The 13810-nt window shown below is 35.4% G+C and overlaps 1 protein-coding gene across 1 annotated transcript; it reads left to right on the top strand.

Moving 5' to 3' along the window:
• Positions 1 to 871: 871 nt before the first annotated feature.
• On the top strand, positions 872 to 7096 carry LSM8 (LSM8 homolog, U6 small nuclear RNA associated). Its single transcript, XM_061197974.1, has 4 exons — positions 872 to 966; positions 2027 to 2074; positions 4627 to 4754; positions 6882 to 7096. Exons 2-4 carry the CDS (start codon positions 2066 to 2068, stop codon positions 6970 to 6972), a joined length of 228 nt encoding a protein of 75 aa, XP_061053957.1. The 5' UTR covers positions 872 to 966; positions 2027 to 2065; the 3' UTR covers positions 6973 to 7096.
• Positions 7097 to 13810: the final 6714 nt, after the last annotated feature.

Below are 13810 nucleotides of genomic sequence, written 5' to 3' on the forward strand. Positions count from 1 at the left end.
GCTCTTCCTGAATCAGTCCTTTCCAGGACGGAGCAGCAGACCTGCCTGCCTTTTAGTTACTAATTTCACCCTGAGGGGAGGGAGACTGTGGCGTGGTAAAGGGAAGACTGTTTTCTAAGGGAGACTCACACACTTTTGTTTGGATTCAGTTTCTTACATAAATGAGTAACAACGCCTCCGCGATGGAGCACTTTTGGAGGCAAATGCAAACTGCGAACATGCTTTTTGTTGCTGTGTTCTCCAGGCGTATATACCATATAGTTACAACGTGTGCAACTTTGCCCTAGGCCATTTAGCTTCTAGAAGGTTAATTTTCGGCCCCTGTGGCAGGAAATTAGGGATTCCACTTCCCCGCGTCTACACTTCATACCAGAACAGCACTCATCTATTTCACGTGTGATGAAAACACCTTATCCCGTTTTCTCCCGCCTTGCCCGTCTTTTCTCAATATTTCCCCTTCGTAACTTCTGCCACATAGCCTTCCACTCCGCTATGAAGCCCGCTCGCCCACCGTCTCCCCACTACCCCACCTTCCGAAGGCCTCTTCCTTTCTTCCACCGCCTGCTCGCTTTGTCCCTCTCGGCTTCCGAAAACACCGCCCAGAAACAGTAAAAATATACTGCGCACGCGCATTAAAACTAGTCGTCGCTTAGCCTCTTGGGGATGGTTGGCCGGGTTCTTTCAGTCTCTGATTCGCGGAGGCAGCAGTGCGGTACTCTCGCGGTATTTGCTGCCGCCAGTCGGCGGGAGCAGCTGCTAGTTCCTGGCGGGCCGTTTTAGCTCCTCTTGTTGCCGGTCCTGGTGTGTTGCCAGCTGCCGGACCGAGCATCATGACGTCCGCCTTGGAGAACTACATCAACCGTATCCTTGAGCCGGCCACCACAGGCATTTGCTGGGGCTGTGGCGAGTCCCGCGCCTGCACCGGAGAGGACCGGCGGTTGCGACGCCCGGCAGCTGCGGGGCCCGGTATGCGGGTGCAGGGGTTAAGGATCTGGGACCCACCAATCCCGCCCCTGGGGCTGGAACCTGCCGCTTGTACGGGCCCAAGGTGTCTTTTATTTTTAATCTGAAAAAAAAAAAAAAAACAAAAAACCCCACCAACGTGGTTATTCCGAACTTTTCCGTGTCTCTATAGAAATCAGCTATTGATTCATCCTTCCAGTTTCCCTAGGGCCTATACGTTCAGGTTTGGGAATAAGAGGAACAGTTTAACTAGCGGCAACGATGGTCGTGTAAATCTGTCTATGTGTTTGTTTTATTCATAGGCTTTGCTCTTTGTTCGAGGATAGCAAAAACTTTACAGATGGTGCAAAAATTGAATATCTGCCCCTTTACCACTTGAAATCTCAACTTCTTTGTTGATGGAATTAAAATAATGCTTGCTGTTGTAATGGATCGTTTTGAGGGACAAATAACTTTAAAAAGCCCGTGTGAATTACCCTATACACCTGTTACCGTTTTAAAGTCTAGGAACGGAACACTGCATTGTGCTCTCATGTACAAATTTGGGACAAAAGTGAAATGCTAAAGGCTTTTAATGATGCAAGCATATTGGTACCTGTGACATTGAATATAGCTTCTTTTCTTCTGAATTCCAGAAGCCAGGTCCTGGAAGACAGTGTCTTAACGTGCTTGAAATCATTCAACATTGATTAGTTTAGCAATGATCCAATTTTCGTTTTAGAGATGAAGAAATAGGTCTAAGAAAGGGAGAAATAATCTTGCTCAACTGTCAAATTGGCAATATTCCCCAATAAGAAAAGAGTACCAAATACCCCAGCTGTTTTAAGATATAATACACTGACCACACACAGAAAGGGATGCTCTTTTTCTATTTTTTCCCTTTTTTAAATTGTGTAAATGTCACACCAAATTGAAGAACATAAAGTTTTTATGTTGTAAATGTGGCTGTGTTGAATAGTTGTATCTTAATTCTGTTACCTTTTTCCTAGTAATTTAAACCATTTCCTTACCAGATTTTAAGTTTTCAGTTTACATGCCCTGAGAAATACTTTCCTTGATTCAGTTATCAGGAACTGTTGCTGTCATTACTTCTGATGGGAGAATGATTGTGGTAAGTATTTGGCATATTCATTCTCTTTCTTGTAGGCTTATTGGTTGCTAATTTTTATGTACAACCTCTGATCTCTAATGACTAGACCTCACACTACACCTGCATTGCAGTTTTCTTATGATTCAGGTATTTATCTCTTTGATAAATAGCTGCCAATCCATATTTTTTTTCATTAGTAAACATTATAAGTTACATACAAGGCTTCTAGAAGCTAGGATGGGTAATAGATTCTGCCCTCAGAGAACTTCTAGTCTAGTCTGCAGATATCTGCCTGTATTTTATAATATTTATCTTCCTCCTCCATCTTTTATTTCCTTCCCCATTCAGTGCTCTGACAACCACTACCAGAATCATATAATTTTTTTGAAATTTTGTGTATGGTTCTTAGAAACTTTTTTAAGATTTAGATACTACATCTATAAAATAATGAACATTTAAGACTTGTATGGTGTTAATATTCTTCAGATATTCTTAGGTTGTATGATCTCTTGTTTTTTGTAGAATGAATTATGATGAATGAATAAATTTACTTCATCTCATTTGTCCTTTTATCACAGTATCCCATTTTAATTCCAGAAAAATCTTGGATTCTCTCCTTGACCTGTTCCTTGATCTGAGGAATTTATCCCATGATTTTGGGCTACTTAATTTCTTTGTTTATAATTCATATGATTGTTCACTTTCCAAAAAGTTTTAAGGCTGCTAAACTTTCTCTGTTGTCCATCTAATTCCTATAGTTTAGTCTTTTATTTTCCCATTCTGCAGTTCTGTTTTTGTTTGTTTTGTTTTTAATCCTTGTGATTTTTTCTCAGTGGATCCTTAAGTGACGATTACCAAAGTGTCAGACTTTGCCATTTATTAAACATATGTCATGTACCAGGCATGTTACATGTGTTATATCACTTAATCTCAGTACAGCTCTGTGAAAAAGAATTAACCCTGCATTCTAGGTTAGGAACCTAGCTCAGAAAAAGTGAGTTACTTTCCCAGAGTCACGTGGATATAAGTGGCAGAACCAAACTGGGATTTAAATTGAATTTGACTCCAAAAGCTAAGGCCAGTTGCCTTGCTTCCTTCTTAATCAAGAGAACAGTCTGTTTTTTGGTTTTGTTTTTAAGGTACTTCACATTGTATTGAGTCAAATATGACAGTTTGAAATATTTTAATCTCATCTTAGAAGCCTACTGCTATTAACAAATATTTGCAAATAGTTTTTTATTTCGTAAAAACCTCAAGTTTAAATTTTCTTGTTTTTGTTAACAGGATAGATGATAAATTGGAAAATTACTTTAATTTTATAGAAGAAGGAAAGCCATTTAAAAAGAGCATTTTTGAGTACTAAAGTTCAGTAGTTGTGTATTTTTTTGACACATGGTTCACTTTATAGAATAGTTGCATGTAAAATGAAGCCAAGAGCCTATGTATGGATGTGGTAACAACTCTTTGCTAGTTTAGTATAGTGAATACTCCATATTTTGTTTCTCTTCCTAACATTAACTAATGTTTCTCTTCCTAGCTGACACTTTCTCTTTATTTCACTCTAATTTTATATATTTTGAATTTTAAAACATGAAACTTTAATGAGAAATATAACCAACCAAAACCAATATAAGTTGATGTTCTTCAGAAACTTGAATAGCATCTGAGTTACCATGTTGTAATAGGCCCATGTCTTCCTTTTTTAAGAACCACGATTCTTCATAAAACTTTCTCTGAATATATCCTTCAAGTTCTAGAATGTTCTAATTGTTATAGTCATGTTTGTATCTACTGTTACTGGATTATTGGGAGGATTAAATAAGTAAATCCACATGAGGCCCATCAAACACTTTGTCAGATACTAAGTACTCATTAAGCCTTAGTTATTACTACCAGTTGAAGTTTGTGTACTGATTTGAATCTCTGAAAAGTGGTAGATTATATTTGTTTGTTCATAGTAGTATAATATAGAAGTTTAGTGGTCTGGCTTTGAAGCAAGCCTTTCATGGTTCGAATTCTAGCTCAGCTAATTTCTACCCATGAAACCTTGAGGGATTACTTCTCTGTGCCTCAAATTTTCTTGTCTGAAGTGGGAATGTTTATAGTATCTACCACAAAGGGTAGAGATTAATTGAGATAATGTGTGCAGCATGTTTACTAGCATGTAACATGAAGTGATACTGTTACATTGCTATAGCTGCTGTGTAGAGGACTATTTCCCTTAAGTTTCCCTTGTTTTAGTTTGTATCTTTAGAATATTAGCTCCTGTACTACCTGGGCTTTTATGCTACTTCCTTGGAAATAAACAAGTACATAGGTGTCCTTTGTAATTCTCAACAACTCTGCACACTAGTCAGAAGCGTGGTGGGTTCCCCACCGCCCCTCTTAAAAAACCAAGAGGTAAGTTTTGTGCCTGTTGATCATAAAGAGGTATTGTATTTTATAGTGAACTTATATATATTTAAAATAGGTACTTCTCTTGGAGTACCTGGCAACTAAAATGGTGTCATTGAATTAACACATTCAGGTAAACCAGAATATTTGTCTTTTTCTCTTGAATGTTTTCTTTACAGGGAACACTGAAAGGCTTTGACCAGACCATTAATTTGATTTTGGATGAAAGCCATGAACGAGTGTTCAGCTCTTCACAGGGAGTAGAACAAGTGGTACTAGGTTTATACATTGTGAGAGGTGATAATGTGTAAGTATAATATGTCTTCTTTAAAGGCAAGTTAAATATACTATGAGTGTACTGCCTTGCTATATGGAGAAGAGGTTTCTATCTACTGAGATTTGTCCATATTTCTAATAGTTAAGTAGCCTGGATAGTGTCCAGAAAGAGCCCTGCCTTACACTGAATACTTCATTGGAGAGGCTTCTTAAAATGTTCTTCCAAAGTACCCCTAATTCCAGAGGAACATAAATATACCTCCAGGGCCCAGGGCTAGGGTTTGAAAATGTCTTTAAAATCTCTTGTGTGAACAATTTTAAATAATGCTTTATAACGTAGCTGAATTTATCCATTACTTACTTTTTTCTTTTAATTTTTTAGTATAATTGGCTTACTTAAGATGTCCAACGTTTATGTTGTGGCCTCAGTTAACTTGTGACACTGATACGGCAGTTTGAGAAGATATATTTTAGTGGTAGCAATTTAAGAAAAGTGCAACAGTGTAGAGCAATACTGTCCAGTACAACTTTTGGGGATGATGGAAATGTTGTATATCTGCATTGTCCACTATGGTAGGTACTAGCTGTGTGTGTGGCCATTGAGTACTTGAAAAGTAGCTGGTGTGACTGAACAACTGAATTTTAGATTTTATTTAATTGTAATTAATTTTAATAGTCACATGTGGCTAGCAGCTTCTGTATTAGTGCAGTTATAGAGGCTAGAAGAGTGTTGAATCAGTTTTCTAGTGAGTACTGTTTAAAATTAAAACATGGCTGGAAGGCAGCAAAAGATGTATTAGCATCTCAGATTATTTTTTTGGACAAGTAGGATATGGAAGATAAAGGAATACTTTACTCCTTTTATTTGTTTGTCTTAAGAAAATCACCTTTAGATGGATAAATCATTTGATCTTTAATCAGAGGTTTATAAAATATTCTATAGAGATAATATTTAGGTGAAGTGAGCTGTAAAGGTGAAGCAGGTGGGGCCCAGGTCTCCTGACCAGAACAGCACTGATTGTTTATATTGGGGCTCTGCATAATAATTGATTTTAAGACGATTTCTCCTACTTTAATTTAAAAAAAAATTTTTTTTTTTGAACTTCAATTTTAAAAAATTTAAAACATTGCTATAGACACAGTGGTATGCTGGAGCCAGCTTCTACTGGCTCACAGAAGCAGATTTTTATATTTTGGGGAATTTTGCAAGCTGGTTGGTTGATGTCTTTTTGGTAGCTTGTAATTGGCCATCGTGGGAGTATCTGCACTATGGATATCAGTCAACACTGCAGATCAGCCTCCCCCTTTTCCTTGGAGAGCTAGTTTTAAAACATTTTCCAGCACTCCACTGTCTTTCATAAGGATTTTAAATGATACTAAATTTTTAATGATGGAATTAAGATCTTGTTATGTTTCATATTGAGAAAACTTAATATATTCTCCTAAAGTTTGGTACTTCCCATTTATTAGAGAACTGAAGACTGTATACAGTTTAAAGCAAAATCGGGCAAATTCTGTATAACATTTGTCTGTAGAATTTACTTTCATTAAAACCAAACAAATTTAAACAACCAATTTTTTATGTAATAATGTTTCATACATGTCCCGTGGTCTGGATGTACAATGACTGTATCCAGCTAGAGAGCCATGGCTTGTTTACCTAGCATGGTATTAGTGAAATTAATGTTATAGGTGTTATGTTAGTGTTGAATCAAGGAAAAATTTGCTGGCTTTAACCCTTGCCAATCACAACAAAAAATCATTTGTTAGATACCTAAGTATCTGTTCTATTATTATCTTTATGTGTGAAGAATTGTACTTCTTTTTGGTGTTGGATTTAAATTGAGTCAACTGAGAAATCATGAAAGGGAAACTAATAGATTTTATATGTACCATTGATGGATTTAGTTCATTGAAGTTACTCAAATAAAGACTCATGATCCAGTCACACTATATGCAGTCTGTTCTTTAATACTCGTTCCTGTAACAATGTTGCCTTCAATTTGTTTGAGTTTTGTGACTTTAAATGTACAATTCACAACCTTATGAAAATGTTTGTTTTTCACCTTAAGTAGTAGTTTTTTTTAGTGTCTCCTCTCAGTTTTAATCAGAAATGAGATTGTTTTAACTGATTTTTTTTTTCCTTAAACAATTACAGTGCAGTCATTGGAGAAATTGATGAAGAGACAGATTCTGCACTTGATTTGGGGAATATTCGAGCAGAACCTCTGAACTCTGTAGCACACTAAGGATAAACTACATATATTGGACATCTGTAAATCTTTGTACAGAAACTGATTATTCTGAGGATGATGGGCAGAATTTTTATGAAAGTGTAATTGTGGATTTTGACTCCATATTGATTCATTGTAATATGATATGTAAATTAAAATATTTCTACATTTTCTTGAAAAAAACTTTTTTTTTTTTTTTTTTGGCCTAAATCATACATTTGGTAGCTTGGTTTTATTTTTCTATTAAATAGTATAAAAATCTAATGATTATTTTGAGAACTTTTAGAAAAGACATTCTGCTATTTTAATATTTATGGAAAACTAGTTGAAAAGAGAAATTCAAGTATTATATAAATTAAGCATACAAATACCATCAATAGTGCAGGATGCATATGTTTCTGTCCCTGATTTTTAAGAAAGTCACAGGAAGGTAAATCTTGTCTTGTGCAGTTATCTGAACCATCCCCATTTACCACACTGCCCTGGTGGCTCCCTAGCACTTTAGAAGTGTGCGTAAAAGTGTGTTTGTTTGGTTGATAAAAGGAAAAATGCTAACAAAGTTGTATATTACCTGAAAAAATTGATTCCATATGGTCTTAAAAGCCATCTTATCATTTAAGAATTGGGGAATTTCTAGTATTAAAGGAGTTTTTTGTTATTTATAAATGTGAGTAAATAAATCTTGAGTTTATATTGAGGCAGTGCTTGCTATTATTGTCAACAACTTTTCATGACTCCCTAGTTCCATCAACCTGATTTCAAAAGAAGTAAACCTGTTTTCTCCAAGCATGTCAGGCCTATTCTTTGGTTGATTATTGTAGTGAATCAATTAAGTAGATTAATGTCCCTCATCTACAAATAGGCTATTTTCTAAAACTCCTTTGTACAACTGGTTATGTATACTTTTTAAAGAATCCATAGAAACAATGCTATAAGCAGTGTTTAGATATCCAGGCTAGTCCACAAAAATTCTCATCAAGTCATATGTAGGCCAAAGTGTGTAACTTTGTGATAACAATAGAAAAATATTTACATTCTTGTAATTCAAACAAAATTTCAATAGTTTCTTTTTCTTTTTTTTAATGAAAGTGTTTAAAATAGGAGTTGGCAAGCTTCTTTTGTAAAGATGCAGATAGTAAATATTTTAAGCTTTGAGGGCCATATGGTCTCTGTCACAGCTACTCAGATCTGTTTTGTAGCATGAAAATAGCCATAGATAATACATGACGAATAGCTGTGGCTGGGTTCCAATAAAACTTCATTTACAATAACAGGTGGCAGGCTGGATTTGGCCAGTAGGCCATAGTTGCTGTCCCTTGGCTCAAAATGAAAAATACAAGCTCAATAAGAAGAGATGATGGCTAATTTGTATAAATTCTGAAAAGGGCTTCTGGAATGGATCCTTTCAGAGTTCAGAGGTGGGTTTCATCGTATTTTTTAAAATTGAAAACCCTACTTATTAAACATGGCAGTTTTTTGGTTCACAAATAAAACATTTTCCAGAGGAAAATATCTTCACATTTTCACAAAAACAAGACTTGTAAGGAGAGAACTGTTGAGATAGTTTTGGTCATCAAGCACCATTACCCAGATAACTTGGCTGATGTTCTGATGTTTAGGGTTGTCTCTGGGAGGATTAGAGGAAGGTTAGGTAGTATTGGCTATTCATAAATATCTGGCTTTTGTAGTATAAGGTTTTATGATCAATTTAGTAATAAAAGGAAACTAATGCAAAGTGGGTAAAGCAAACAGGCCACTTTAATTAGGGACTGTAAATCAGGTGTTCTGTTTAAATAAATAATGTATTTTAAATTGGTAAACTAATTCTAAAAGTCAAATAAGGAATATAGATCATTCGATTGCTAAGTGAAATGTATTCTAAGTATAAATGATGTCCAGAATCAGATGCTTTCTCAACATAGTTGACCTAACACAAATTACACATGAACCAGTAAACAAACATAGTCCCTCTCCCTCACAGTAATGAGTTTCTAATATGATGTGTTCTCCTTTTGAAATCTAAAATGCCTTGTAAAGATGTATTTTCCTTATTGATGCCAGAAAAATCATTCCCAGAATATGAATTGGATGTCTTTATTAATGGTTGGTGGGGGAAATGCATGAAAATACACCAAATGGTACATTGAATTCTTCCTTCCTGGGTGCACGTGGTAGGCTCTTTATGCTCATAACCCATTCAAGTTGGATTTCATTTTTCATGAGCATTGTAAGGGAGCCACAATTATGAGTGGCAACTTGATTAATATGCAATGTCAAGTCTTTTATATTCTTTAATGAGACTTTATTTTGTAATCAATTTCTTATTTATAAAAAGGCTAAAATCAGTTTTAACTTGCAGTTACCTCTGTGCTTTGTGACTCAGACACTAAGCCCAACTTAATAATGAATCAAAGAAATTATTCTTGGCAAAATATTTTCACTGAAGTTTTTTGTAAAGGGCAATTAACTGCAAAAAGGACTTAATTTGTTTCTTTTTAACTGAAAAGATACTATCTGTTTAAAACAAAGATAATCTTTTATTAATATTTGCTTTACTTAAACATCTGTTTAACACCTTTATAAAGTCATTCTAAATTTTTAACCTAATTCAGGCTATCCATGTCAACATTTTTCTCAGATGTGTAACATGAAAGATTTATCATGTGGATAAGAAAGTATACAGTCCCTTCATAATGGCATGTGAACCTATTTGTGTAGTAGCCACAGTTAAAAAGCAGTCCTTAACTGGCAGTATAGTGTATTCCGGGCCTTCACCTTCGAAATTAGTAGGGAGCATTTACCAAGTGCATAGGATGTGCCAGGCATGATGCCAAGTGTTTACAATACTGATCATTTTATGTATGGGGAAACAGGCTCAACAGGGTTAAGTGTCTTACAGGAGGTCATACTTGTGAAATCAGGCTCTTAATTCAACCAGGTTTTTGTACTCCTTATATAATATGGCCTAGCAGCAGCAAGTATAACCTCAAAATCTCTGCTGTCAAGTATCTTTCAGAAGCCTGAAGGAAATACTTAGGTATCTAAGGCAGTTCCCAAAGCTGTGTTGTGGACCATTTTCATTTGATTACCTGAGATGCTTTAAATACTCTGGGGCCCTACTCTAACTGATTGTGGTTCAGTAGATCTGAAATGGATCAAAAAGGAATACTCACTAAAAAGCTAAGTAATGAAAGTGTGGTGGAATTACTAAAAGACCTAGCACTTGTCATATGCCTGGATGAATCCCCAATCATGCCTCAGAATCCTTACCTTTAAGACAGGGATAATACCTATCTTCCAGGGTGTGGCAAGTGAAAGTAGACTGCATTTAAAACGATATGATTTGTGGGCTACAACAGTAAACAGCTATTCTAGGTATTCAAAGACCAACGTGGAAAGGTTACAAACATGGGTCTTATCACTTTAGTTTTACAGAGTCCCACTTGCTATCATATCTGTAAGAGTTTGGAGTATATAAATTATGAGGATTTCAGGTTAAATAGAAGGTATATATAATAAGTTTACATTATTTTAACAAGTATACAGTAAGATTAATTTGTTTTATGGCAATCATATATTCTTGACTGAGAATTTGAAAATGAAAACTCAAAACACATGTAAACTGGGGCCTCTTCATTTTATAAATTTCCTTTTACTCAGTTTAAATTTTATCTTACTAATTTTTTTTTTTTAAACTTGGGCTGTTATTCTCAGTTTTTACGTCATGGACAAATTTGGTTAAAAAAATTACTTTCTGTTTACATGTAAGATTGAAAAACGAATGTTGACAAGGCAGAGCTACCTCCATCCATGTTGATACTGATTCATTAAACAGCACAGTGCTCTCATTAAACCAGCTACAAATTCATTTAATTGCAAGATATTTAATCCTTATCCTCCATCTTGTTTACAGGGATTATTCGTGTGAATTTGGTCAAATGCTTTGATGTGACCTTCATTCCTCTCTATAATGGGGAAGCTACATGACATGAGCATAGCTGGTCTTTGTGCATTGATGCTGCCTCCTAGTGATCACTGCTTTCTTTTCTATGTGTCCACAGACTTTAAAAAATAGACTTTGGAATTTCTTCAGGGACATGTGTCAAGCTATAAATGCATGCTAGATAATGTGCTCAAAGCTGTGGATATACCTGGGAACAATATTAACAAGTCCCTTGTCCTTGTGAAGCTTGTATCTATCTATGTAGCACCTCAACCAAACCATCCTGACTCAGAAATTTACTGTCCACGGTCATGAGTTGTTTCATAAAATTCTTTCAGAGCTCTACGATAACTTATGGGGCTTGAGTTCATTTAAAGCAACTAGAAACTGTCTTTTTAAGTGGATATAATTCATATGAATCATTTTCCAAACTTTTTTTTCTGTTTTAGGATTGTAGAGTCTATGTAGGTTGCATAACACTAAGGATAAAGGCAAACTAGGACTTGACCAGCAGTCTTCTATCATTAGTTAACAGTATACCATCTGCTGCCTACTATCATCATTTGGTGAATGGAGAAGGAGAGGACTATTCTTTAAGACATCTTTCAGATCTCTTCTTAGGTTTAGCATTAAAAAAGCATCCAATTTTTGTACTGATTTTTTGTTATGCCCTTTTACTTCCATCTTTTTTGTACATCTTTCTTTTTTAAACATCCTTTTATTTTATAAATGTATTACTTGCCAGAAGTGACACAGGTCAAGTATTGGTAAAACTAGGATCAAAATCCCATCCTATTATTTCTACTCTGGGGCTCCTTCAGCTCTGTGATGTGGCTTCTTCTGTCTTATCATAAGGGTGATTTTCAATTATACTGTAAACATTTTGTTTTTAGTTTTCTTTTCCCCATATGCTGGCTTTACAAATACCATATAATGAAAATGGTACCAACTTGTTACTATATTTGAAGTATGTTAAAAGGAAAAGAATCCAGGAGCAGGGGTTGGGGGTAAGAGACAGCTCAGGATATACAACACATTGTCATTTATGAAAACAAAGTATTGATTACTACTTTATGAAACAGAATGAACAAACTCTAGGCCCAATCAGGTTTCTCAGGAAAAAAAAAATTTAAAAAGCAAACATATAGCTAAATCAGATTTCACGAAGTATCTCTTAACTTGATCCTGTATCTGGATACTATTAATGCAAAGATGCTATGGGGAGAGGAATGGATTTGGGAGCCTAGCAGGCTTGGAATTAAATTCTGGTTCAGCCACTTCTTAACTATGGGATCTTGGGCCAATTAATCAATCTCCCTGAACAGCAATTTTGTAATTAATAAAAAGAAGAAAATGATAGCATGGCAACCTTGCAAAGCTAATATGATGATTATGCAGAGAAAGTAATTTAACCACATAATATGGGATCTAGACCAGAGTAAAACACTGAATAAATGTTAGTTCCATTTCTTTTCATTTTCCTATTTAAAAGGTAATGAATTGAAGGAGAAAAACCATATGATCACCTCAATAGATGCAGAGAAGGCTTTTGACAAAGTTCAACACCCATTTATGGTAAAAACCCTCCAGAAAGTAGCCATAGAGGGAACTTACCTCAACATAATAAAGGCCATATATGACAAACCCACAGCCAACATTGTCCTCAATGGTGAAAAACTGAAACCATTTCCACTAAGATCAGGAACAAGACAAGGTTGCCCACTCTCACCACTATTATTCAACATAGTTTTGGAAGTTTTACCCACAGCAATCAGCGAAGAAAAAGAAATAAAAGGAATCTAAATCGGAAAAGAAGAAGTAAAGCTGTCACTGTTTGCAGATGACATGATATTATACATAGAGAATCCTAAAGATGCAACCAGAAAACTACTAGAGCTAATCAATGAATTTGGTAAAGTAGCAGGTTACAAAATTAATGCACAGAAATCTCTTGCATTCCTATACACTAATGATGAAAAATCTGAAAGTGAAGTTAAGAAAACACTCTCATTTACCACTGCAACAAAAAGAATAAAATACCTAGGAATAAACCTACCTAAGGAGACAAAAGACCTGTATGCAGAAAATTATAAGATACTGATGAAAGAAATTAAAGATGATACACACAGATGGAGAGATATACCATGTTCTTGGATTGGAAGAATCAACATTGTGAAAATGACTATACTACCCAAAGCAATCTACAGATTCAATGCAATCCCTATCAAACTACCACTGGCATTTTTCACAGAACTAGGACAAAAAATTTCACAATTTGTGTGGAGACAAAAAAGACCCCGAATATCTAAAGCAATCTTGAGAAAGAAAAACGGAGCTGGAGGAATCAGGCTCCCTGACTTCAGACTATACTACAAAGCTACAGTAATCAAGACAGTATGGTACTGGCACAAAAACAGAAATATAGATCAATGTAACAGGATAGAAAGCCCAGAGATAAACCCATGCACATATCGTCACTTTATCTTTGATAAAGGAGGCAAGAATATACAATGGAGAAAAGACAGCCTCTTCAATAAGTGGTGCTGGGGAAACTGGACAGCTACATGTAAAAGAATGAAATTAGAACACTCCCTAACACCATATACAAAAATAAACTCAAAATGGAATAAAGACCTAAATATAAGGCCAGACACTATCAAACTCTTAGAGGAAAACATAGGCAGAACACTCTATGACATCAATCACAGTAAGATCCTTTTTGACCCAGCTCCTAGAGAAATGGAAATAAAAACAAAAATAAACAAATGGCACCTGGTGAAAATTCAAAGCTTTTGCACAGCAAAGGAAACCATAAACAAGACAAAAAGACAACCCTCAGAATGGGAGAAAATATTTGCAAATGAAGCAACTGACAAAGGATTAATCTCCAAAATTTACAAGCAGCTCATG

Source organism: Eubalaena glacialis, chromosome 8 (assembly GCF_028564815.1).
Source record: "Eubalaena glacialis isolate mEubGla1 chromosome 8, mEubGla1.1.hap2.+ XY, whole genome shotgun sequence".
In the NCBI taxonomy this organism is placed as follows: Eukaryota; Metazoa; Chordata; class Mammalia; order Artiodactyla; family Balaenidae; genus Eubalaena; species Eubalaena glacialis.

Coding starts and splice junctions, on each gene's coding strand:
- LSM8 (XM_061197974.1), top strand. Junction 4,755..6,881: donor ATTGTGAGAGGTGATAATGT/GTAAGTATAATA, acceptor AAACAATTACAG/TGCAGTCATTGGAGAAATTG.